The following is a 24,861-nucleotide window of genomic DNA, read 5'->3' on the forward strand; positions in this document are numbered from 1 at the left end:
AAACCCACACGCCCTGCATTGGAAGGCGAAGTCTTAACCACTGGACTGCCAGGGAAGTCCCTGCAAACTGATTTTTAATTAATATGTAACCATTCATTAAGTCTACTGACATTTATGGAGCTGTGTGGAGATAACTGACTCCATCCAGTCTGGTACCATTTACCTGTGAGTTGCTCCAGCAGGTAGGTTTTCTTTTTTGAGGGTTTTAAAGATTTCTCTTCCCCAAAGAGACCCTACTCCTTTCCCCCAAAGCATTTTGAATCCTTTTCAGCACAATGCAGTAGTAGATTTTTCAGAGAGAAATATAAAGTTGTGTATTTACAGGGACTGAGACAGCGAGCTGGGAGCGCCCAAGCATTGGGTTGTGGGCTCATCCTGGCTTCCTGCTCACAAGGTCATTACCACGGGTGCCCACTTGGAGGTTCATAAAGGAAGGTGACAGCATGGTCAGGTGTTCCCCACTAACCGAAGGGCACTGAGAGTCCTCGGGGGATGGGCCAGCTCCTGCCCTTCTCCCGGGACACAGGTGGGATTTGGGGCAGAGCAGCAGGTGGCTGCCCAGTGTCCCCAGAGTGACGTGTGGGCAGGTGCTCCCCTCGAGGGAGATGCTGAGCGATTCTCCATCACGCACTACAACCTACACAGCTGAAGCAATAGCTTCATTTTCATCTGTCTAAAACCCTGAAAATATTTTTACAAATGACACTTGGAACCTACTTTAAAACGTGTTAGAAGTGGCTCTGAATTTCCAGCTCAGCTAAATCCAAACCCAACCTGTCACAACTCGGGACACTCCTTTTAGACAGGCGTGGACCAAGCATGGCACTCTGCTGCAGGTGGAGGAAGAACGGGGAGCGTCTCCCCTCTCTCTCCAGCCCACGGTGGTCCTTCAGGAAATCCGGTTGCTTCTGCCTTCACAGCACAGCCAGGGTTGAAGCCATCGCTCCTGGCTCCCTGCTCCCACCCTGGGCTGAGCCACCTTCATCCTGCCCCTGGCTTTACCTCCCTCTCTGTCCTCTCTCGCACTGGACATTGCACTCAATCTGCAGCCAGAGTGATGCTGTTCGCGTACAGGTCGGTCACTTCCCGCCTCTCCTCAGACCCTCCAGCGGCCCCACCTCATGCCAAGAGCCAGTTACGTGGCCTTTTCTTTCCTTTTCTGTGCCATGTGACACTGCTCTGTGTCGCTCCCTGACGCTTCTCTGGCTTCATCCCCAGCTACTGTCCAGCTCATCCTCTCCACGGCAGCCACGGTGGTCTCCTGGACATTCCTCAGACCTGCCAGGCACACACCCACCTCAGGGCCTTTGCACCGGCTTGATCCCTCTGTCCTCCGCAGATATCTGCGTGGTCATGCCTTCACCTCATTCAACTTTTTGTCCCAGGGAGACCTCCCCGGCCACCATACCCAAATTGAGCCGTCCTCTGGCATCCCCAGCACTATTCCCTACTTCATTTTCTACATGACACTTGTCACCTCTTGTCACTCCTTGCTATTTGCTTGTAGATCTTGCTTATCACGTGTCTCCCCTGCTAGAAGGGTGCTTCCCGAGAGCTGGGTTTCATCTGTTTCGTTCACTAAGTGTCAGACTCCTAATATGGTGCCTGGCAGATGGTAGGAACCCAGTAGACAATTTTTCACTCATTCATTTGGTCAAGAATTATTTACTGGGCACTCATTATGTGCCAGACACTGGGCTGGTGCCGGGATACAGCAGGGACAGGAGGCTGGGCAAGGTCCCTGCCCTCTGGAGCTGCGTTCTGAGGGAGAAACTGACAACAACTGTGGAAACAAACGCGTCAATGAGATAACGCCAACAGTTACACATGCTAGAAGAAAGCAAAGTGAGCTCACAGGGGAGGTTTTAGCAGAACGTGGTGGTTCGAGAACACTCTGGGAGGTGGAGGGCATTCAGGTCAAGACTTGGAGAGTGAGAAGCAGCCAGAGATGGGCAGCTCTGGGGAAAGAACATTCCAGGCAGAGAGAAGGGCTAAAGCCGAGGCCTGGAGGCGGGGCTGAGCCCAGCCTGTTCAGGAGAACCAAGGAAACCCCGGGTACAGCTGGGGCTCTGAGAGAGCAGAGCGAGAGGGTGGGCCCTGTGGGGGGGGGGGTCCCAGCTCCCACCCTCCCAGGCTGCCAGGCCCTGCCCACGACCCTGGGAGTCTCTGAGCTGCGGTCTCCTCATCTTTCACCAAGCGGGCATGCGTTACCTGTGCCCAAGAGTGCTTGGGGGGTTCGGTGACACGTGGTATGTAAAATGTGCAGCCCAGGGAATTCCCTGCAGTTCACTGGTTAGGACTCTGTGCTTCCACTGCTGAGGGCCCGGGTTCGATCCCTGCTTGGGGAACTAAGATCCCGCCAGCCGCGCGGTGCAGCCAGAAAATAAGAAAAAATGAAATGTGCGGCCCAGTGCACAGCCCGGAGCAGGCACTCGCCCTCAGGGCGCCGAGGGTGAGAAGCCTTGTAATCCAGAGTGATGTCTAAACGGCCGTGGGCCTTCTTTTCTTCCTTACAGTCTCCTGCCCTGCTCTGAGCACCCCTCCAGACGGCAGAAAGTTTGGGAGCAAGTACTTAGTGGATCACGAAGTCCATTTTACCTGCAACGCTGGCTTCCGGCTGGTTGGGCCCAGCAGCGTGGTGTGTCTTCCCAACGGCACCTGGACGGGAGAGCAGCCCCGCTGTAGAGGTACGGTCCTTCCTTCCCAGGGGCCTGCCAGATGGGCAGGGTCATTCCGGGGGACACTTTTCTGCCTGATTCCTCAACCGCAGAAGAGCAGACAACTTGTCTGATGACCACAGCCTGGCTTGGGCCGGCATCTATCTACATAAGCCCTCGCCAGACCCTCCCAACGATTGAGTCTTCTTATTTTGCACATGGGGAAATGGAGGCACAGAGAGGTGAAGGAACTTGCCCAAGGCCACACAGCTGGGGGACAGGCTGAACTGATTCATACCATACACTCTGACCCCAGAGTTGGGGCAAGAAGTCTTCTGTGGGTTAGGGGAGGGGCAAGAAGAGCTACTACAGGGAAATGTGCCTCCTTTGGGCTGCTTTGTTCTGGGGCTGTAGTTTACTGGCGAGCCTCTTGGTGATCTGTAGGGTGGAGGAAATTTCTCAGGTGTCCTTTGTGACTGCTTTGGGACTTGGTGTAGACAGGCTCCAGGAGAGACCATTGGGATGAGAGGGGGGCATGAAAAGGCTCCTTTTCTCTGTGCTAAGCTTGAAAACAGTACTTTCTTGGCACGCATAATTTGTTGGTTTTTTAAAAGTGTGTGGTCAAAATATCACGGATATCCTGTTCGTTTTCAGAACAGGATTCACGGGACATCTGCTGGGGCAGAATGTCCATGATTTTAGCCCAAGCATTGAAGGGGAAAATGCAAATATTACATAAATAAGTCCGTTGTCAAGAGTAGAATGGAGAGGACTTCAAATGCATAAATAACTTGAAAATATAAAGGAACATCAGAAAACAGTCTTCCCTCGTGGTGCAGTGGTTAAGACTCCACGCTCCCAAGGCACGGGGCCCGAGTTCGTTCCCCGGTCAGGGAACTAGATCCCACATGCATGCTGTACCTAAGAGTTCACATGCCGCGACGAAGGAGCCCGCCTGCTGCAACTAAGACCTGGGCCAGCCAAATAAATAAATAAATAAAATATTTTTTTAAATGTTAAAAAAAAAAAAAAGAGGCCATCTCTGAAGACGAGTGTAGGTTGACATGAGAGGCACAGGGCAACCAGCACCACATTCGTGGACCTAGACTTCTGTTTCCCCCTCCTGGGAAGAACAGTGATTCAGAGGTTGACGACAGGTACCAGCTCTCAGACTTACCTGGGAGCCAGCCAGGAAATGAAGCCACATGACCTGCAAACACACCGGGGGAAATGCCAGTATCTGGATTTACCCTTGACCCTGAAAGATCTCCATCCAGGAAAAGCACCTTATGTGTGCTAAAAACTATGGTAGCAGAGGTGGGACCACAACAGCATTTCATTGTCATTGCTTTGGGTGTCTGTATTTTTAACTTACAGATTGAGTTACTGACCCCAGTTGGTTTCTTCCTCCGAGCAGCCAGGTGCCTCTGATGGCCCCACCAACTTCCATGAGGTGCGGGCGCATCTCACCTGTTGGTACTCCTGTCGTGGACACCCAGATGGTCATCTCCCCACCACCACCACAAACAGTGCTGACAAGGTCTTCTGATCCCCTCTCTTTGTCTCCGGGCCCTGTATATGGGGCTGGAGTTGGGGGGCAGTTGGTTGCACGCTCACTTCCTTTGAACCGAGTGCTGCCATGCTGCTCTACACAAGGGTGGCACCAGCCCATGCTCCCCCGGCAGTGCTGTGGGCAAGCACATTTTACCCAAGTGCAAGTTTTCTTTCTTGCTCAGGTCTTATCCATATTCAGCCCACAGTGGTGATACGATTTACAGTGAGCATCCTGTGGTTTAAATGAAAAGATGGGTTTGAAGGAGAAGACAGCTGAAAAATGCATATTTAGGCAGATAAGGAAGAAACACCAGAGGCTCAGGAACAAAGGAATACGTTGTTGCTTGACAAAGTTGGGACCCAAAGCAGCCCAGTGTCATCTTACCAGCCTGACTAGGATGCCTTCCCAGAGGATCCTGGGCGTGTCTGCCAGCTGCCCTGTTGACCTTGCACGTGTTAATTATGTATTAGCACCTCACCTCCCTGCAGCAGGACCCCCTTAATGGAAAACAGAGCCCTACTGCATTGTGGCCTGTGTGCTGTGGTTCCCAAACTTTCAGATGCTCCAGAGTCACCCAGAAAGCTTGTACAACACAGGCTCTGAGGCCTCAACAGGTCTACCGAGTTGGGTGAGATCTTTATGGATGAGACTTGGGAAATCTGCATTTTTCTTACAATTCTGACGTGAACCGGATTTTGAGACACACCACTTTATTGGTTTTTGCCACTGCCAGAAACAAAAAAGGATATTGAACGTTTTGAAGCACTGATGTATTGGGGCCCTAACCAATCAGAAGGGCTGCCAGGTGTGAGCCAACAGTAGGGCATGACCAGGTGAGACACCTTCACCAGCACTGACATTTTGGGAAGGTCGAGCCAGCCCTGACAAACATTAGGGCACACAGTCTCACTGAGCAGTCCCTCTCCTGAGATGTGGAGGTCACCTTCCCTGGAGGACCACTGCCAAGCGTGACCAGCAAGTCTACTGATCTTTCCCATTGTCCAGCACGGTGCTCCTCATTCACATGGAACTTCCCAGCTCATTCCAGATTCGCCGTGTGTTCTTGGTCTCCCCTCTCCCCCAGCCTCCTCTCTGCCCACTGGTCCTTCTTCCCTGACCTCCGTGCCGGAGGACGGCTTGCTGTAGCCCACCCTGGACTTCTACGAGGGCCACGTCTACTATCTAAAACCCTGAGAAGCACGGGCTCAGGGAACAAGGCGGTGGCCAGTCCACACCGAGATCTTAGAGGGATGTTTTTCATCTTACAGTTTAAGTGTAAACTGGGCATGGAGTTCACCCTCGCGTGGTGATGAAACAAAAACACTCATATGTCACGACCAAGGTGCCCAACCAGCTGTTGTACATGACCCCTCTCCAAGTGAGTGGACGGTGCCTGACTGACAGTTCTGTTCTGGGCAGGAATTTATTCGATTAATGGAGGCTGTCTCTAGCAGGAACCTCAAAGGGGGCGGGCACCCAAGCCTGTCAAGAAGGAGAAAGAAGTAGGGGCTTCCCTGGTGGCGCAGTGGTTGAGAGTCCGCCTGTCGATGCAGGGGACGCGGGTTCGTGCCCCGGTCCGGGAAGATCCCACATGCCGCAGAGCGGCTGGGCCCATGAGCCATGGCCGCTGAGCCTGCGCGTCCGGAGCCTGTGCTCCGCAGTGGGAGAGGCCACAGCAGTGAGAGGCCTGCGTACCACAAAAAAAAAAAAAAACGCAGTGGGCAGAGGTAGGCTCCAAAATTCCAGGATGGAAAACAGCCATTTAGCTTCCTGGATTAGTTCCCTTTTTCCCTTCTTACTCAGAAGAGCAGGTTTTTAAGATTTGAAGCTTCCTGAATTGAGGAAATCATAGCCACAGACCTTGTCCCTTTGACAACATGGGTAACCAAAAAACAACACGAGAGAAATAAATACCCTTGTCCCTTACCGCCATGCTGGGAAAAAAGAATTGTTTTCATTCGTCATCCCCACCCTCCCTTTTTTTAAACCTTCATTCATCCATTCATTCAACCAGTTTTCACTGGGTACCAGCTATGCACAAAGCATCGTGTTAGGGATTCAATGCTGAATCTAACAGACACTGCCCAACCTCGCAGGGCTCACACTCCAAGATGTAGGCAAGACAGGTCACCAAACACAAAGGTCAACAAATTGACATTTGTGGTCGGTGCTTGGAAGGGATCTAACAAGGAACTGGGAGTAAATCCCATGGGGTGAGGGACAGTTGAGGGTCACTCTAAGGCGGTGACAGAAACTGAAAGGATGAGCGGGACACAGCCACGTGATGATGGTGACTAACGGGCGGCATGAGGAGGATGCCGTTCCAGGAAGAGGGAGTAACACATGCAAAGGCCCTGACAAAGGGAAGAATTTGGCATGTTTGAGGAAACAAAAATATAAAATATAGAACCTTGTTGCTGGAGCAGCGTGTGAGCTGAGAGTGAGTGAGTCCAGGTGGAGAGACTCGTAAGCCAGCTCTTGTAGCCATAGGGGCCGTGCTGTCGGTGGGGTTTTAGATCTGAGCACAATAAGCAGGTTTAAGAAGAGGGGTGTGCGGATTGGATGGGCACGTTGCTGTTGTGTAGACATGCACTGGAGGTGACTAGAAGAGATGGACGCTGGGAAACCACTTAGGTGGCTGTTAGCAGGTGCAGGGGAGAGATACAGCAGGGGAGACTGAAAGTAAACTTGGAGACAGAACTGATGGAACTTATCCCACGTGGGATGTGAGCAGGAAAGGAAGGTGAGGCTCCCAGACAGGGTGCATGAGACAATGAAGACCCAGCGACGCATGTAGGTTTGTTTTTGGTTGTTGTGTTTATTTCACTATAGTTGATTTATAATACTGTGCTGGTTTCAGATGTACGGCTTCAGATTCTTTTCCGTTACAGGTTATTGCAAGGTACTGAATATAGTTCCCTGTGTTACACAGTAAATCCTTCTTGTTTATCTATTTTATATATACTAATGTGTATCTGCTAAGCCCAAATTCCTCATTTATCCCTTTCCTTCCCGTATCCCCTTTCGTAAATCATAATTTTGTTTTCTATGTCTGTGAGTCTCTTTCTGTTTTGTGAGTTGATTTGTATTATCCTTTCAGATTCCACATATAAGTGATATCATGTGATATTGGTCTTTGTCTGACTAACTTCACTTTGTATGATCATCTCTAGGTCCATCCATGTGGCTGCAACTGGCATTATTTCATTCTTTTTTCTCTGGGTGGGAATGTAAATTAGTAGGTTTGTTTTAAACAACCTGTGTGTGGGTCGTTGACCCGAATTCCATTTTGGTCATGTTAACATGTCTGTGCAACATCCCAGTAGAGATCCGTACATTCAACCCACAGAGACCATCGGGCACAGTACCGTGCCCTGGTCACCAGTCCCAGTGAGGCTCCAAGCACATTCTGCCCACTGCATCTCGGTGTTGGTATCGCCAAGGAAAACACAAAGCAGTCGGGCCCTGGCTGGAGCAACGCTGTCCTCACACAGAGCAGACAGAGCAAGATGAGCTCCAGCCGTGGGCGTCCGTCGCCCAGGGCGGGTGGGTCTCTCTCAGCAGCAGTTGCACGGGGCAGCTCACCTGCATGCAGTGGAAGGACCCTCCTCCCCGCCCCTCCACTTCCCCAAGGAAGCTGAAACACTGGAGCTGAGGGCGTGCCTGAGGGCCATCGACATACAACTTCAGCAGAACAAAAGAGCACTTGTGGAGCAGGAAGCACGGAAAGATATGGCCACACGAGGTGGTAAACCCAGCACAGGCCGTGGGGATGCTTTATCTCATGTTGAGGGAGTGTGCCAGGCCCAGTAGGGGGCCAAAGACTTCCTTTCCCAATAGAGTTAGGTGGACAGTTGGATGTAAAGTCTGGTGTCAAGGGCAAAGGAGGGTCAGAGAGACGCAGTTGGGAAATGTTAGCATAACGATGGTGTTTAAATCCATGGACAGTGATAAGAGCACCCAGAGAAGAGGGTAGAGAGAGAAAAGAAGTAGCTCAGGGGACTTCCCTGGTGGTACAGTGGTTAAGAATCCACCTGCCAATGCAGGGGACATGGATTCGAGCCCTGGTCCGGGAAGATCCCACGTGCCACGGAGCAACTAAGCCCGTGCGCCACAACTACGGAGCCTGTGCTCTAGAGCCCACAAGCCACAACTACTGAGCCCATGTGCCACAACTACTGAAGCCCACGTGCCTAGAGCCCATGCTCCGCAACAAGAGAAGCCACCACAATGAGAAGCCTGCGCACTGCAACAAAGAGTAGACCCCGCTCGCCACAACTAGAGAAAGCCCGTGTGCAGCAATGAAGACCCAACGCAGCCAAAAATAAATAAATAAATAAACTCATATCAGATCCTGCCTCTCCAAAAAAACAAAGAAGAAGTAGCTCAGGACCCAGACAAAGGAGGGCAAAGGAGACAGGAAGAGCCTGTAGGGGCAAACCACAGGGAGACTGCGGAAAAGCAGGGTCGTGCACTGGATTTGGTGTCTGGAAGGTTATCTTGGAGTCAGAATAGAGCACAGCTTCAGTTCCCTTGCCTTCATATCATGAGGCCCTTCCTCAGAGACCTTTAAACAGCAATTGAAAGACCTTTGATATAGTAGCCACTTGATAATTAGTTACTGTGAAACTGACTGGCTGGCTGATTTACCGAATGCGTGAGTGAGTGAATGAATGAATGGGGGGTTATATTTAGAAACTATGAATTTCCTTCCAGACTTTTATCTAAGCAGATATATGCAAAGTTTACATATTCAACATCTTCTGTGGGTAGATATTAACACAAGTTAATCTCCATTAACTCTTCTTTCTAAACATAACTTTTTTTTTTTCTAAACATAACTTTTAATGATTATGAAGCATTTCCTCATAAGGGCTATTCTATACTTAACTATTCCTCTGTTGCTTCTATAATCATAACCAATGCTGAGACAAGCAAGCTTTTTTCTTTTCCATTATGGTTTATCACAGGATATTGAATATAGTTCCCTGTGCTCTACAGTAGGACCATGTTGTTTATCCCTTCTATATGTAATAGTTTGCATCTGCTAATTCCAACCTCTCATTCCATCCCTGCCACCGCCCTGCCACAGTGTGGTATTTGCCTTTCTCTGTCTGACTTACTTCCCTTAGTGTGATAATCTCTGGGTCCATCCATGTAGCTGCAAATGGCATTATTTCATTCTTTTTCATGGTTGAGTAATATTCCATTGTGTGCATATATATGTACCACATCTTCTTTATCCATTCATCAAGACAAGCAATCTTAAAGCATTTTTCATTATGAAAAAATTCAAACATTCAAAAGTAGAAAGAATAGTTTCATGGTTCTCAGCTACTCATAGCCCAGTAATTATCAACACGGCAAATCCCTTAACATCTTGAAATATCTAGTCAGGGTAAACGTTTCTCCAATTGTCTCTCATATTTTTAACACTTTGTTTGAACCAGGGTCCAAATAAGTTCCATACATTGCAGTTGGTTGATGTGTCTCCTGCACCTCTTTTAATCCATAGTCGTCTTGAAGAAGACCACTGCTCTTCCCCGTCTCCCATTCCTTTGCAGTTTACTTGTTGAAGAAAATGGGTTGTTTCCCACAGCCTTGGTCTTGCGCACTGCATCCCTGTAGGGTCGTTTAACATGACCTGCATTTCTTTTGTCTGTGTGTCCGGTTTTACTGAGATATAATGACATAGAGCACTGTGTAAGTTTAAGGTGTACAGCATAACTACTTGACTTCCATATATTGTGAAATGATTACCACAAGAAGTTTAGTTAACATTCATCATCTCCTACAGATACAAAAGAAATGTGTTTTTTTTTTCCCTTGTGATGAGAACTCTTAGGGTTTACTGCCTTTCAAATACACTACACAGCAGAGTTAACCACAGTCATCACGTTGTACATTATATGCCTGGTACCTATCTTATGACTGGAAGTGTGTAAGTTTTTGGTCTCTGTATTTCTTATAAACTGGTAGCTAACTCCAGAGGCTTGATCAGATTCTGGTGAGATTTTTGTACTGTTTGGGCAGAGCGGCGGTACATACTTGTGCTGGGAAGTCCCTGCTGTCCGTCATCTCTCTTCCATCACTGCCCTCATGCTGACCTCTCTCCAGTAGTTCCTTGAAGAGGGACTCAGGGGGGGCAATTCCCCGAGCTCTTACACTTTCGAAAAGTGTACAGCTTTACCAGCCAACGACTGTTGGATTGGACATAAAATACCTGTCTCACATTTTCTTGGGTATCTTAAGTGTGTTCTTCCACGTCTCCTGTTTTAACTGATACTGTTGTTGCTATCGTAAGTCTTTGTGCCTGGATGCCCAAAGGATTTTTAAATTTTTCTTGAAAATCCAATAATTGTATTGGGATCCGGGTCAGTACTGGCCTTTCTGGGTCAATTTTCTCAGGTGTGGGGTTTATCTTTGCATTAAGAAGTTGCAGTGGCTGGAGCAATCTGGCCCCGAGGATCTCTGGAAACTTCTCACGACAAAGCTCCAGTGTGGAGGAGACTCGAATAGGAGGAGAATCCAAATTGAGCCCAAAAAGGAAAATCAGCGCAAAAAAATGAAAGGGATGGTCCAGGTGAAAGTAAGAGAGAGGATGGGGCAGAGCAGAGAAGGCATGAGCCACCCTGAGAAACAACTAAAGGGGGAGATTAAGAGTCAGGAAGTCAGAAAAGCTATGCGGGAAAACTTATTTCCCCTCAGTATGAGTAACAGAAAAGGACTCTTGCCAAATTCCATACAAATTATTATAAGAAAACAGAGAATAAACTCTCTACAGTCAATGAGGAAATCCCAGAAAGACATGACCATAAAAAAAGATGAAAACTGTAACCTAGTATTTCCAAACAAGTGGAAAGAAACTTTAAAAAGATAAAAACTATGAAAGGACAATGTAAGTAAAAATCAGAAAACCTTAGAAATGAGGTGATTGGAGAAATGGAAATTTTGAAGCAAGACGATAAAACAACAGGAAACCGAAATCAAAGAGGGAAGATCAGCTCATGCATGTAAAACACTTAGCTTAGTTCCAGGGAAACAGTAAGTGCTCAGTAAACAGATTAAAATTGGAATTATCATCCATGCTTTTGGCTTTCCAGCCTCTCCATAGTCTCTGCCAGTACCCTCTTTTTTTTTTAATTGAAGTAGGGTTGATTTACAATATTGTATTAGTTTCAGGTGTGCAGCAAAGTGATTCGGATATATATATATATATGTATATATATACATATATCCATCTACTTTTTCAGATTCTTTTCCATTATGGCTTATTACGAGATATTGAGTATAGTTCCCCTGTGCTATACAGAAGGGCCTTGTTGTTTATCTATTTTATACATAGTAGTGTCTCTCTGTTAATCCCAAACTCCTAATTTATCCCTCCTCTGTCCCTTTCCCCTTTGGTAACCATAATTTTGTTTTCTATGTCTGTGAGTCTGTTTCTGTTTTGTAAATGAGTTGATGTGTATTATTTTTTTAGATTCCACATATAAATGATATCCTATAATGTTTGTCTTTCTCTGACTTACTTCACTTAGTATGATAATCTCTAGGTCCATCCATATTGCTGCAAATGGCAATATTTCATTCTTTATGGTTGAGTAATACGCCATTGTTTATATACCACACGTTCTTGATCAGTTCATCTGTTGATGGACATTTAGGTTGTTTCCATGCCTTGGCTTTTGTCAATAGTGCTGTTATGGGGACTTCCCTGGTGGCACAGTGGTTGGGAATCCTCCTGTCAATGCACGGGACACAGGTTCGAGCCCTGCTCTGGGAAGATCCCACATGCCGCGGAGCAACTAAGCCCGTGAGCCACAACTACTGAGCCTGTGCTGTAGAGCCTGTGCGCCACAACTACTGAGCCTGCATACCACAACTACTGAAGCCTGTGCGCCTAGAGCCTGTGCTCCGCAACAAGAGAAGCCACCACAATGAGAAGGCTGTGCACGGCAACGAAGAGTAGCCCACGCTCACCACAACTAGAGAAAGCCCGCGTGCAGCAACAGAGACCCGACGCAGCCAAAAATTTTAAAAGTAAAAATAAATTTAAAAAAAATAGTGCTGCTGTAAACATTGGGGTGCATGTATCTTTACAAATTAGGGTTTTCGTCCAGGAGTGGGATTGCTGATCATATAACTGTACCATAAGGAACCTCCATACTGTTTTCCGTAATGGCTGCACCAATTTACATTCCCACCAAAAGTGTAGGAGGGTTCGCTTTTCTCCACACCCTCTCAAACATTTGTTATTTGTAGGCTTTTTTGTTTGTTTGTTTGTTTTGCTGTACACGGGCCTCTCACTGCTGTGGTCTCTCCCGTTGCGGAGCACAGGCTCCGGACGCGTAGGCTCAGTGGCCACGGCTCACGGGCCCAGCCGCTCCGCGGCATGTGGGATCTTCTCGGACCGGGGCACGAACCCGTGTCCCCCGTATCGGCAGGCGGACTCTCAACCACTGCGCCACCAGGGAAGCCCCTGTAGGCTTTTTAATGATGGCCGTTCTGACCGGTGTGAGGTGGGACCTCATGGTAGTTTTGATCTGCATTTCTCTAATTATTAGCGATGTTAAACACCTTTTCACGTGCCTGTTGGCCATCTGTATGCTTTCCTTGGAGAAATGTCTATTTAGGTCTGCCAGTGCCCTCTTTATAGCTCTGACATGCATTTAGCTAAATGCCACAGCTCGGACAGATAAGAATGTGATGACAACTGTACCTCAATCAGGTCACAGATGGGGCGCCAGAACTGGACATCAGACCATGGAATGCCTGACATTGTATCAAGATAAGAAATAAAGAGAGTCGAATGGAGCCTGTCTAGAAATGAAAATCCTGGGGAACAAGATCCAGACGGGAGCGGGGCACCTCTGCATTTCTCTGTCAAGCCAATGATTCCATCCCACCCTACGCACACCCACACCCACACCAGCCAGGTGCAGCTAGACTCAGTGCCTTCCACTGGAAGCCCAGCAGGGGACAGGCAATGGCGCTGGGCTCCGCCCGGGGCCAAACCGAAAGATTCTCCGGTTCACAGTGTTTGGCTCTCTGCCCGTAACTTCCCAGCCTAGTGATCTGCCCACTTTCAGACTTTGCTGGGGAGCAATGATGGTGCTGGACAATGGACAGAAAGAGGAATTCCAAGCTCTGGGGCATCTGTGTCGTTCCAGACACATTCCTGGAAACCAGTCATCTGAAAACAGAACATAGAGGGGGCGATCGCTGAGTTTCCCCTCCCCAGGCTGAGGTTACTGCGGAATCAGAATGGCTCCTTCTCCAGGGATAAGCAGCATTTGGATGGTCTGGGTCCTTTCACGATTAATAGAATCCATGGAATCGTCTACATAACATCCCAATTACGAGGAGGCTGAAGAGAAGCCAAAGTCCCTGCCAACCCACCCACAGGAAGGCTGTTGTTCTCATCAGGAGCAAAGCACCTTTTCCTCCCTCTTGATAGACACAGCAGGAAAGGATGCTCTTATGCCAACAAGAAGGTGCTTCCAGTTTTCTTTCCCAAGATACTGTGGTCCAGTCAGTGAACTGACAAACCTTTCCTCTCTGGTGGAAACAGCCTGTGCTCTGTGCATTAAAACTGGGCTTAAGGAACTCACAACAAGCAGGTGTGGGCCGAGGGTCTTAAAAAATCATTTTTTCTCATTAGAAAATTTATTGTGGAAAGACGGAAGAGTATAAAAAGTTGTCAGTAAGCAAAAATTACCTGTAATCTACCACACAGAGAAAAATCTATTAAAACCTATTAAACCTATTAAATTTTTATTTTATTATCATATTTTTTGGCCACGCCACTCGGCTTGCAGGATCCTAGTTCCCCAACCAGGGATTGAACCTGGGCCCCCGTCAGTGAAAGCGACGAGTCCTAACCACTGGACCGCCAGGGAAGTCCCTAAACCTATTAAAATTTTAAACACGTTTAATATATCTTTCTCTATATTGTCCACAGGACCATTGTGTATATAAGCAAAGAACATTTCCCTTTTCCGACATTAAGGAAACGTCAAGGTTAAGATTAACTCCTCCCTGGTCGCACAGGACATAATGAGCACAGGAAGGGTCCGGGTGGGAATTTGGAAAGAGTTCACTTTCCCCATCTCTGGATATTCTGATGGGCCACCCCTCCCTCTTATAAGCCTCTGTATTGAGTTCTTGTTCAGAAGGTGTTCTACCTGGGTGCTGGTTGATAGGGGCAGAGTTGCGGGGCTGTAAGGCTCGACGCAGAGGCAATGTGGGCACGGGCCACAGGTAGTTGCCTCTGCCCCGCTACAGCGTCTACACTGCAAATTAGAAAATGGTGCCTCTGGGTGGAACACAGCTGGGTGATGGGCCAGCTCCCACAGGTAGAGCTCCAGGTGGGCGCAGCGTGTGCCAGGGCCCATGGCCTGCTGAATGGAGGGTAGGCTACATCTCAGCCCCGCTGGCCCCCTCCCAGCTCTAGCTCTTGCTCTTGCTGGGAGGGGCCGTGGCATGGGCAGAGTGGGCAGGCCACAAACTGGAATCATCCTGCCATGGAAAGAGAGTGACCCCATCTTTGTTTTCTGTTTGTTCATTTTAGAACTCACATACCTGTGTTTGAAACTTATTTATTTTCCTAGATATCAGCGAATGCTCCAGCCAGCCTTGTCAGAATGGTGGCACATGTGTGGAAGGTGTCAACCAGTACAAATGCATTTGTCCTCCGGGAAGGACGGGGAGCCGCTGTCAGCATCACGCCCAGACTGGTACGTAGCAGCTGTGGGGCTGGGGGAGGACGGTCTGCTGCAGAGAGAGAAGTAGGACCCTGGTCATGGGTCACCAAAGGCAGACCAGGCGGGATGTCCTCTCTTTTACATCCAAGGATCCCTCTGGTTCCCGGAAGTGGTTATTTGGGATGGCATTTAGTTCTTTTGTGGAACCAGAGTTTTGATCCTTCTTATGGAAGAAAATGCAAGTGGAAGGATTGACCCCACCCTGAAAACCCTCCAGATTGGGAACTTGGCCTGAGAAGCTTTCTTGCTGCCACCTTCACATGGTTGACTTTTCCTCTGCACGTCAGCAAAACAGCTTCTCCTGCAGATGCTCTCATCACATCCTGCAAAATTCGTAGTTACTGACACAGGCCAAAGTGTTTTCAGAGCTGGATGAACTAGACGTTCGACTGGTGATGAGGTTGTGATCCACACTTGAGTCTGTTTGTCCAGCCTGAAGGTCTGGCTGTCACACTGTGGCTGTTTTTGCAGGCGCCAAGAAAATCCAGTGATAAGGAATCTATGGCGGATGGGGGGCGGTTCTACACTATGCTGCAGCCAACATTTCTTACATAAGAAAATCAAAACCAGGACTTCCCTGGCGGTCCAGCGGTTGAGACTCCATGCTTCCACTTCAGGCGGTGCAGGTTCGATCCCTGGTCAGGGAACTAAGAGCCTGCATGCCATGAAGTAAAAAAAGTCAAAACCTAAAGATGTCTTATTCCTTTGCCAGAAAAGCCTGAAGTGTCCTGTCTGACCGTCTTGATTTCTGAGTGGAATCTTGGTTGGGGGGGTAGGAATTGGTGTCCAGAGAGCACAAGCTTTGTCAATACTTGATATCCTTGCATTGGACCCAGCTCAAGGTCAGGTTTAAATGTTGTGTGCTACCATCACCACCGTTCACCTCCAGAACTCTTTTCATCTTGCAAAACTGAAACTCTGTGCCCGTGAAACAATAACTCCTCCCCTCCCTTCCCCCAACAACCATCCTATTGTCTGTCTGGATGATTCTGACCACTAAGAACCTCATGTAAGTGGGATCACACAGGAAGAGTCCTCTTGTGCGTCACATTACATTTACCACCGATTCCTTTGCAGTCTCTTCTGACCATATGAGAGCTCTCAATCCTTTGAAAACTTTCAAAAACTAACACTTTCTTTCTGATAAGAAAATTGATTTATGTCCTTAGTTACAACAAACAAAAAGCTGAGACACTTTAGGAAAGTATTTTAAAAATACAAAAAAGAACCCTTTAAAAGAAGTAGTGTTTTAAGCTCCATAGTTTTTTTTTTTTTAATTTTTACTGGAGTATAGTTGATTTACAATGTTGTGTTAGTTTCTGCTGTACAGCAAACTGAATCAGTTATACATATACATATATCCATCTTTTTTAGATTCTTTTCCCATATAGGCCATTACAGAGTATTGAGTAGAGTTTCCTGTGCTGTACAGTAGGTCCTTATTAGTTATCTATTTTATATATAGTAGTGTGTATATGTTAATCCCAATCTCCCAGTTTATCCCTCCCTCGTACCCCCTTGGTAACCAGAAGTTTGTTTTCTACGTCTGTCACTCTATTTCTGTTTTGTAAATAAGTTCATTTGCACCCTTATTTTAGATTCCACATATAAGCGATACCATATGATATTTGTCTCTCGGTGTCTGACTTACTTCACTCAGTATGACAATCTCGAGGTCCATCCGTGTGGCTGCAAATGGCATTATTTCGATAAGCTGCATAGTTTTAAACTACAGTGATCACGGCTAGAATTTTGGTGTTTTAAGCCTTTGTAAGTGAAACGCGGATTTAACGTCACGGTGGTCCTCAGGGTGCAGTTGTGTGGCCTGCTTTTCGTGCGTCGTTCTATTCGGGTGCGTCCCCTGTCCTTCGCCCCTTCCGGTGGGCCCTGGACCGACGGCTGGGTTTCGGTTAATTCCGTGCCTTTCCTTTCCCTACTCCAGAGTAAGCTCTGAGAAGGGGCCACGCCCCGATCTCGGGGCTCCTCCAAGGTCAGGCCCAGGTGCGCCGGGCCCGGTCCTAAGGGTGTCTTCTCCCCGCAGTCGCCCTCGAGGGCAGCGAAGCGGGGGACCCTGCCTTCAGCCGCGCGCCGCGGTGCGCGCAGGTGGAGCGGACGCAGCACTGCAGCTGCGAGGCCGGATTCCACCTGAGCGGCGCCGCCGGGGACAGCGTCTGCCAAGGTAGGCGCGGGCTCGGCCGGGGGAGGGAGGCGGAGCGGGGGACGCTGGGGTTGCGGGGAGAGGGGCTCCAACCTGCAGTCCCCCCGGGCGCTCCCCGTCCCCGCCCAGGGGCCGGGTGCGCGCGGGCGAGCGGCTTCCTGGGCACGTGGTCTCAGAAAGGCCCGCCCACCCTGCGGCTTAGGTTAGTGTGGCGCAGATGGTTGCTAGGATACAGCTAGTGCGGAGACATCAGGGGCGGTCCTAAGAAAGCCAGACTGTAGAGAAAGCAGCCAGGGGTCCCCGGTCTCGCCCCAGTCACGCACACTCGTCTAGGAGAGGCTTCAGGCCCCTTATCCGCTCCCTCTTGGCTGGGATCGCAGGGCAGGTGGCAGGGAGGAGCTAGAGTCGCTGTGACCGTAGACGGACCCTCGCTCCCCGCACTCCGCCCCCCGGAGCTGTGCAGGGGCCTGGGCTCATTCTCTGGTCCCTTCTCGGCTTAGCTTTACTGACTGGCCCACTTTTGCAAATCTCTCCCGATTATTGAAGTTCCTTCTGAAAACAACTCGAACCATTGGTTCAAACCTAAGAACTGGCCGTTTGGTGCTAACAGCCTCATTTTAGAGCAGCAGAAACCCTCTTACACCACTCCTAAAGACGAGGAGGGTTAAGGTGGGGCTGGGAACCAGGGTGGGAGTCTGGGTCTGCAGCCCCACGCCTTCCTCCCTGGGCTGCTGGGCCTGACTTGACAGCCTCTGCAGGGTCTCCCCAGGTAGGCATCAGCCTTAGAGGAGCTGGCCTAAGGTCGACCACATCAGACCCCCGACTCCTCCCTTCAGCCCTCGGGGTCCTTGGCTTGGGAGAAAGGGGAGTGCTCCTGCATGCTCTGCCGGGGATAGGGCCTGGTGGCCACACCCCACCCAGCCAGTTAGCCACAGCTGCCAGAGATGGTGACACAGCAGCCATCCTGGGGCACTGTTAGTGGCCGCCCGCCTAGTGGTTCCTGGAGTCATACTGGGCATTTCTGTCCCCAGATGTGAATGAATGCGAGCTCTACGGACAGGAGGGGCGCTCCCGGCTCTGCATGCACGCCTGCGTGAACACCCCCGGCTCCTACCGCTGTGCCTGCCCCAGCGGATACCGGACCCTGGCCGATGGCAAGAGCTGTGAGGGTGAGTGAGGTCGTGGCAGAGGCACGTGGTCCCAGACGATGGCTCTGAACTACTGGGGGAGGAGGAGAGCGCAGAGGGCTCCTCCATGGGCTGACATGGAACCTGAGAGAACAGGCAGCTCCCCAGTGACGTCCTAGTGGGGCTCCACTGCGGGGCTCAGAGGAGTGGGTCACCTGGGACTAGAGGGAGAAAGCATCCAGACAGCCATCAGCCATCATCCATCCATCCATCCATCCATCCTTCCATCCCACAAGTATTCACGAAGGCCCACGTAGGATTATGCGGAGGCTGGGAAGAAACCCAGCCTCCAGCCCGGGAACTCACGTGTGAAGGGAGCAGAGAACATATAAAGGGCATGATATGAGCCATGGAGGGCAGACTCCTGGGCCCTCTGGCTGAGGAGGCAGGTCTGAGAGAAGTGTTGTGACCAGTAACACTCGTCCGTGCCCTCCAGCGCCTCTGTAACCTGTCACGGCGGGGGGAGGATGGGATCCAGGGAGGGGAGTTCCCCAGCACTTCCACCAGATCTGGATTTCAAATGGTTAAGGACGACCGGGCTTCCAGTTTTAAGAATCAGCATTGGGTATTTGGAAAGTTCACTGCGTGTGGAGCATCTCATTCCAGTGCCTGTCGGGCCGTTCATGTAGTCCCGTCAGTGATGGAGGGGGTGTCGGGGGATCTTCACCCTCACTGGGTGTCCGGTATTTCAGATGTCGATGAGTGTGTGAGCCCGCAGCACGTGTGCCCCCGGGGTACCGTGTGCATCAATACGGGTGGAGGCTTCCAGTGCGTCAGCCCCGAGTGCCCCGAGGGCAGCGGCAACGTGAGCTACGTGAAGACCTCTCCGTTGTGAGTATAGCCAGGGCCACCCATGGCTGAGCACGTACATCCCTCGCCCAGGCCTCCTGGGGGCTGGGCTGCATTCTTCCTTCTGCGTTCTTGGGAGAAGGTACAGTTATGTCTGATGAAAGGCATGGAGCTGGGAGTCTGGCTTCTCAGAGCTCCCATCTCCCTTTAGAGGTTGCATTGAATGCACTGCGCACTTAAGAATGATGTTCTGAGCACTCCCCTGCTGACAGGGAGGCCACTGGAGGGAAGAGGGCCATGATGAGGCGGCCAGGAGGCAGGTATATGTTACACAGGTTCAGGAGAGGATCATTTCCTGTGTTCACATGGTAACTGTACACTCTGCAATATATTACTCTGCTTTTCCAATGCTACTAGGAAGTTCGATTTCTAGTAACCTCAGCACCTAACAGACTTTTTTTTTTTCCAAAAGGTGGGAGACAGGCTTTTAAGGAGAATAACTGCAGCTATCACAAAGTACACATGTTTTCTTCTGAGAAAGAGATCACAGGAGCCTTAGATTGTCTTTAGAATGCACTGGCCTCGCTCGTTTAGCTGCCTGAATTGCTTTCAAGGCTAAAGCAGATGAGAACCAGCAAGAAAGTCGGTGGCGCTGAAGAGTGGCAGCTACTCACTGAGAGTGTCACGTAGTGAAGGGACAGAGAGACCTGTATGTCAGAGCCTTTGGGGACATCCCCGATTAACATCTGGAAGGGCTATCTGACCTCCTTAACGGTGACGATCTGAGTCACCAAAATCGCTAAATTGCATCTGTCTCTTGCGTTGGACAAGGTAGAAAACTATCAAAGCACTTCCACACCACCCCTGGCTCCACATGCCTGAGGAAGACAGGGTGTCCTGCTTTAAGAGTGAACAGTGGGGGAACTCCCTGGTGGTCCAGGGGTTAGGACTTGGCGCTTTCACTACCGTGACCCGGGTTTGATCCCTGGTCAGGGAGCTAAGATCCCAAAAGCCCTGGGGCGCCCCCCCCCCAAAAAAAAAGAACAGACACTGGGTGTTTAGAAAGCCCACCACATGTGGAGAACCACATTCCAGGTTGTTGCCGGCTAACTGCTAGGGTCTCAGCACGTGTAGAAGGGGCACCTGCTTTGAATGCCAGCACCGTTGTTATTTAATCTTCCCCGGCTTTATTTTTCTGTAAAAATGGTAGTAATGGCATATATAAACATGCATGCACACCCGGACGTACATATACAGGTGAGTCATGGCCAGGCCTGACGCCAGCCACACTCACTGGCCTGTGGCTCTGGAGCGCCCGTGGCGAGGGACCCGTGGCTGGGTCACTCTGGTGGCCTCTGCAGGAGGGCGGGTGGGCAGACAAGCCCGGTCAGAGCAGCCCCTCCTGACTTCCCCCAAGGCTGACGGCTCCCTACATTTTGCCTCTCTGCTCCAGCCAGTGTGAACGGAACCCCTGCCCCATGGACAGCAGGCCCTGCCGCCACATGCCCAAGACCATCTCCTTCCATTACCTCTCTCTGCCCTCCAACCTGAAGACGCCCATCACGCTCTTCCGCATGGCCACGGCCTCGGCCCCCGGCCGGCCTGGACCCAACAGCCTGCGATTTGGGATCGTGGGTGGGAACAGCCGCGGCCACTTTGTAATGCAGCGCTCGGACCGCCAGACAGGGGAGCTGATCCTGGTCCAGACCCTGGAGGGACCTCAGACACTGGAGGTGGATGTTGACATGTCCGAATACCTGGACCGCTCCTTCCAGGCCAACCACGTGTCCAAGGTCACCATCTTTGTGTCCCCTTATGACTTCTGAGGGTGCCATGGGGTCACGGTGTGCAGCAGTCTGGGCTCATTTCTCTTCCTCAAAGACTCAGCTGCGGGCGTTGACTGCGACAGACATCTCTCCCCACCCAGCCCACCGCCCATCTGCCTGTCCCCCACGTTCCTAGGGCAGCGCCGCACTCTGTCCCAGGAAGTGGCACCAAAGCGCAGCCCCAAACCCAAGCTACTGCCATCACATGTTTTTCTGCTTTAAGGCCCTCGCCTTAGGTTATGCACTTTCGCAGTTGTTTTTTTTTTTTTTTACAGAGGAATGGGCAGCTTTTCAAAATGCTGTGTTGAGTGGCATTGTGAGCTTGAACTAGCTAGGGAGGGAAGAGCTTACGGCATGTGTCTGAGATGACTGTCCAGCCTCCTGTATTGTTATAGTCAAGCCTTGTTATGAAGTAGTTCTGGTCATGCTGAGGGTCAAATCATGCCCCTGTGCACGTGGCATGGGATGGGGGGGCAGGGTTCCCTTCCACGACCCAGCACGTTCTTGTCTGCATTCCCCTCTGTGACACGCCTGCCAGCCTTCTCATCAGAGGGCCGTGGCAGGGCCTGGTCCCCAGTGCAGATTCATCCACATCAAGGAACCAATGTTCACGTGTAGATTTTGCCTGAATTAATTCCCTTTCGAGAAATCATATCTCAAAACGTAACCTGCTATTATAACTGAAGAAGTAAGTCTGTGGCTCATCCCTGCCCACCTGGCCTGTCCCTGACCATGAGCTAGCCCAGTTCCTCCTAGGAGGGGGTACCTGGTCCTCTTCCTGTCTAGGCTGGACCCACTGGGATAAATGAATAAGAAAACACAGCCCTTTCCAAGGAATACAGTTTCATGTTATTTGGCAAGGGGCTTCCAAAACTTTTTATAAGGTAGCACTGCAAACACATAGCGAAGTACAGACAATAGAAGGAACCCCACGTCCAAATCACCAGCTTCAACAATCACCTCACGGCCAATCTTGCTTCATCTCTGCTCTCACCCCACCCCACGATGATTCTGAAGCAGATCCTGGACCTCACGTCATTTCATCCGTAAATATTTCAGCATTATCTCTAAACCATAAGAACTTTAAAAAAGCATAACCTCAATATCAATGACACCTAAAAAATCAGCAATAATTCCTTAATACCTTCAAGTATTTAGTCATGGTTCAAGTTTCTGAGTGGCTCGTGATTTTTTTTGTTTGAATTAGGTCCATGCTCTGTAATTTGTTGATTCACTTCTTAAATCTCTAATCTGTAGCGGTGGTTCTCACGCTTTAAAATATATTGAGACAACCTGGAGGCTTGTTGGAAGAAGCCTCCTTTGTCCTTGTTAGAAGGTCCTTTGTCCTGTAGAATTTCTCACAGTCTGGGTTTTCCTGAGTCTGTCTCTGTAGTGTCTTCTTTTTTTTTTTTTAACATCTTTATTGGAGTATAATTGCTTTACATTGTCTGTAGTGTCTTTGAACATGGTCCTCTGTCCTATTTATTTCTTATATATCAGTAGTTATATCTAGAAATTCAGTCAGACTCCAGTTAGGTTTATTTTCGCAAGACTACTTTATTGGTGGTGATTGATAGGTTCTTCCAGGGGGAGCTGTTGCACAGCTAGCCCACCCACCTGTCCTGGACTTCATCTCTAGTTGCCTCTCTTTTCTGATGTTAACAACTATTGATGATTATTCCATAGATCCCACTACTTCTTTAGGGGTTGCAAATAGTATTCTAGTGCTACTGTTTCTTCGTTTATTAGCTGGCATACCTTATAAGGAGAAACTTCCTTTCATCAGTTATTTGGTTGCCCTGAGGTTTGGTTTGTACAGGAGAGACTGGATACATTTTTTACTTCTTCCCCTTTGTCAGTTTCCAAGGTGGTTCCCTGGCATCTTTCCAAGCTGTCCAGGGAGAGTTGTTTTCTTTCTTACTGGAAACATTACATTACATTATGAACTCATGGTTTAAACATATTTGATATGTACGTTTCAATCCATTGCAGTTCTTATCTTTCCTGTCACTCAGATTGTCCTCTTTGGCTCTTGTGAACTGCTTCAAGTTGGCTGATTCTTTTTGACATGACCCTAGTGGTCTCTAATAAGAGCTTTGTAGTTATCTTGTATGACAAGACGTTTCAAGCTCATCTTGTACATGCTCCAGCCCTGAAGTTATCGATTTTTTTACCCAGGGATCCCTGGTTCCTTTCAGTGGGGAATGGTCATTAGAGATCAAAATCTGAGTGTAAGGAGGGCTCATTGGTAGTGGTTTGGTCATTGTTTCTTGGTTTCAGTGGAAAGAGCTAGGAAATAAGTACTATTCATTTTGTTTTAAGAAGAAACACTACATGAGTTTATACTGATACTTCCAACCCAGCTCAGGAGTACAGGGTTTGTCATGTAACCTCATTGATCTTACATCTGCTCTTCTCTCTCTCATTCTGAAGACCTCCTTCTCAAAATCACCAAAATAATTATACATTGTTTTAAATCCTCAGAATAACAATGCAATGATAACAAAATTATCATCCAAAAATTACTGAAAACAGTTAAGATTTTTCTTTCTCAGTTCTTTTTGTCCTTAGGGTTTATGCTATTAGGGACATACAATCAAATAACTTGGAATAGTTCCTCTCTCTGTGGTTATGCCCCAAGCTTGAATCAGGGTTATGGTTATTCACTTTGTTTTGCTTAAATTTTTAGAGATTGCTTTTTTATTTTAATTTTTAAAAGTAATTGTGTAAACTGTTTACATGGTTCCAAAGTCAAATTCACAAAATGAGCTGTAATCAGAGAAGTCTATATACTAACCCAGTCCCCTCCACCCTACGTCCTCCTTCTACCATAGATAATCAAGTTTTTTCCATTTTACCCTTCCATTTAAAAACATATAAACACATGATAAATGATAGCATACTAATTCATTTCACACTTTCCTTGATCTTGCTTTTTTTCCTTAACAATATATTGAATATTATCCCATAGAACCAGATAGAATGTTCTCCTATAAAATGCTCCATTATGAGGACATACCATTGTTTATTCAACCAGTCACCCTTGATTGACATTTGGGTTGTTTCCGGTCCTTTGCTATTAAAATACTGCAACGATATGCACTTGCCTTTTTGCATTTTTGCCTCTCTGTCTCTAGGGCCAATTTTTCCTCCATAAGGATTATACTACTTTCTATCCCCACGAACAGTGTATGAAAGTTTGTGTCCCTAAAACCAAAGAAGGCCCCAGTGGTGTCCCCAGTTCTCACATCTATGCATCCACCAGACTCTGCTTTGGAAGGACGGAGAAGCCTGAATGGAGGGCTGTTCCACAGCTAGCCCACCCACCGGTCCTGGACTTCTGAGTAGCAATCAGCATTCACTAGGAAGACAAGAGGGACAAGCCAACTGGATCACAGGCTCCTGAGGGATGGAAGGTTAGCTAGGTTTAAAAAAACCATCTTATTTTGAAAATGTCATACTTACAACACTAGCAAACTAAAAGGAAAATAAGCCGAAAACAGAATATCACTGCATGGTCACAATAAACTGCATGGTCACGGTCACTGCTTGGTTTATTGGGCATCTGAGCACGTGCCCCAAGGAGAGACATGGTCAGCCTTGAATGGGTCCACCAGCCACTGACTCAGCTTTCACCAAGCTCACAGTGCAGGGAGAGAAAAGTGGACTTCTACGACTTTTACCTTGAACAATGAAAATCTGTATGTGTTTATAAGCTGCATAAATATTCCTGGATATCTACAGTGTTCCAGGCACTGTTTTAGTTGTTCAGCATACAATGGATGAGAAGATGGACAGAGACCCTGACCTCATGGTACCCTTACACTACAGCAAGCGAGAAGATAATATAGATACACAAGAAAAGTGTGTGATTTCAAAGAGAGATGAGTGCTATGAAAATAAAGGCAGCAAAAGAGGGTGGT

The 24,861-nt window shown here is 48.8% G+C and overlaps 1 protein-coding gene across 2 annotated transcripts in view; it reads left to right on the plus strand.

The window, feature by feature from the left end:
- FBLN7 (fibulin 7) overlaps positions 1-24,477 on the plus strand; it is a 49,379-nt gene extending 24,902 nt beyond the window's left edge. Inside the window, exons 3-8 of one of the 2 annotated variants that reach the window (XM_030837363.2) lie at positions 2,517-2,687; positions 14,826-14,951; positions 17,020-17,157; positions 18,168-18,305; positions 19,016-19,154; positions 20,566-24,477. In XM_030837363.2, coding sequence (XP_030693223.1) covers positions 2,517-2,687; positions 14,826-14,951; positions 17,020-17,157; positions 18,168-18,305; positions 19,016-19,154; positions 20,566-20,938 — 1,085 coding nt within the window. In that variant the 3' untranslated portion in view covers positions 20,939-24,477. The remainder of the gene's footprint in view (positions 1-2,516; positions 2,688-14,825; positions 14,952-17,019; positions 17,158-18,167; positions 18,306-19,015; positions 19,155-20,565) is intronic. The other variant, XM_060309557.1, reaches the window with a different exon arrangement.
- The last annotated feature ends 384 nt before the right edge of the window (positions 24,478-24,861 follow it).

The sequence above is a fragment of the Globicephala melas genome, chromosome 12, assembly GCF_963455315.2.
Source record: "Globicephala melas chromosome 12, mGloMel1.2, whole genome shotgun sequence".
In the NCBI taxonomy this organism is placed as follows: domain Eukaryota; kingdom Metazoa; phylum Chordata; class Mammalia; order Artiodactyla; family Delphinidae; genus Globicephala; species Globicephala melas.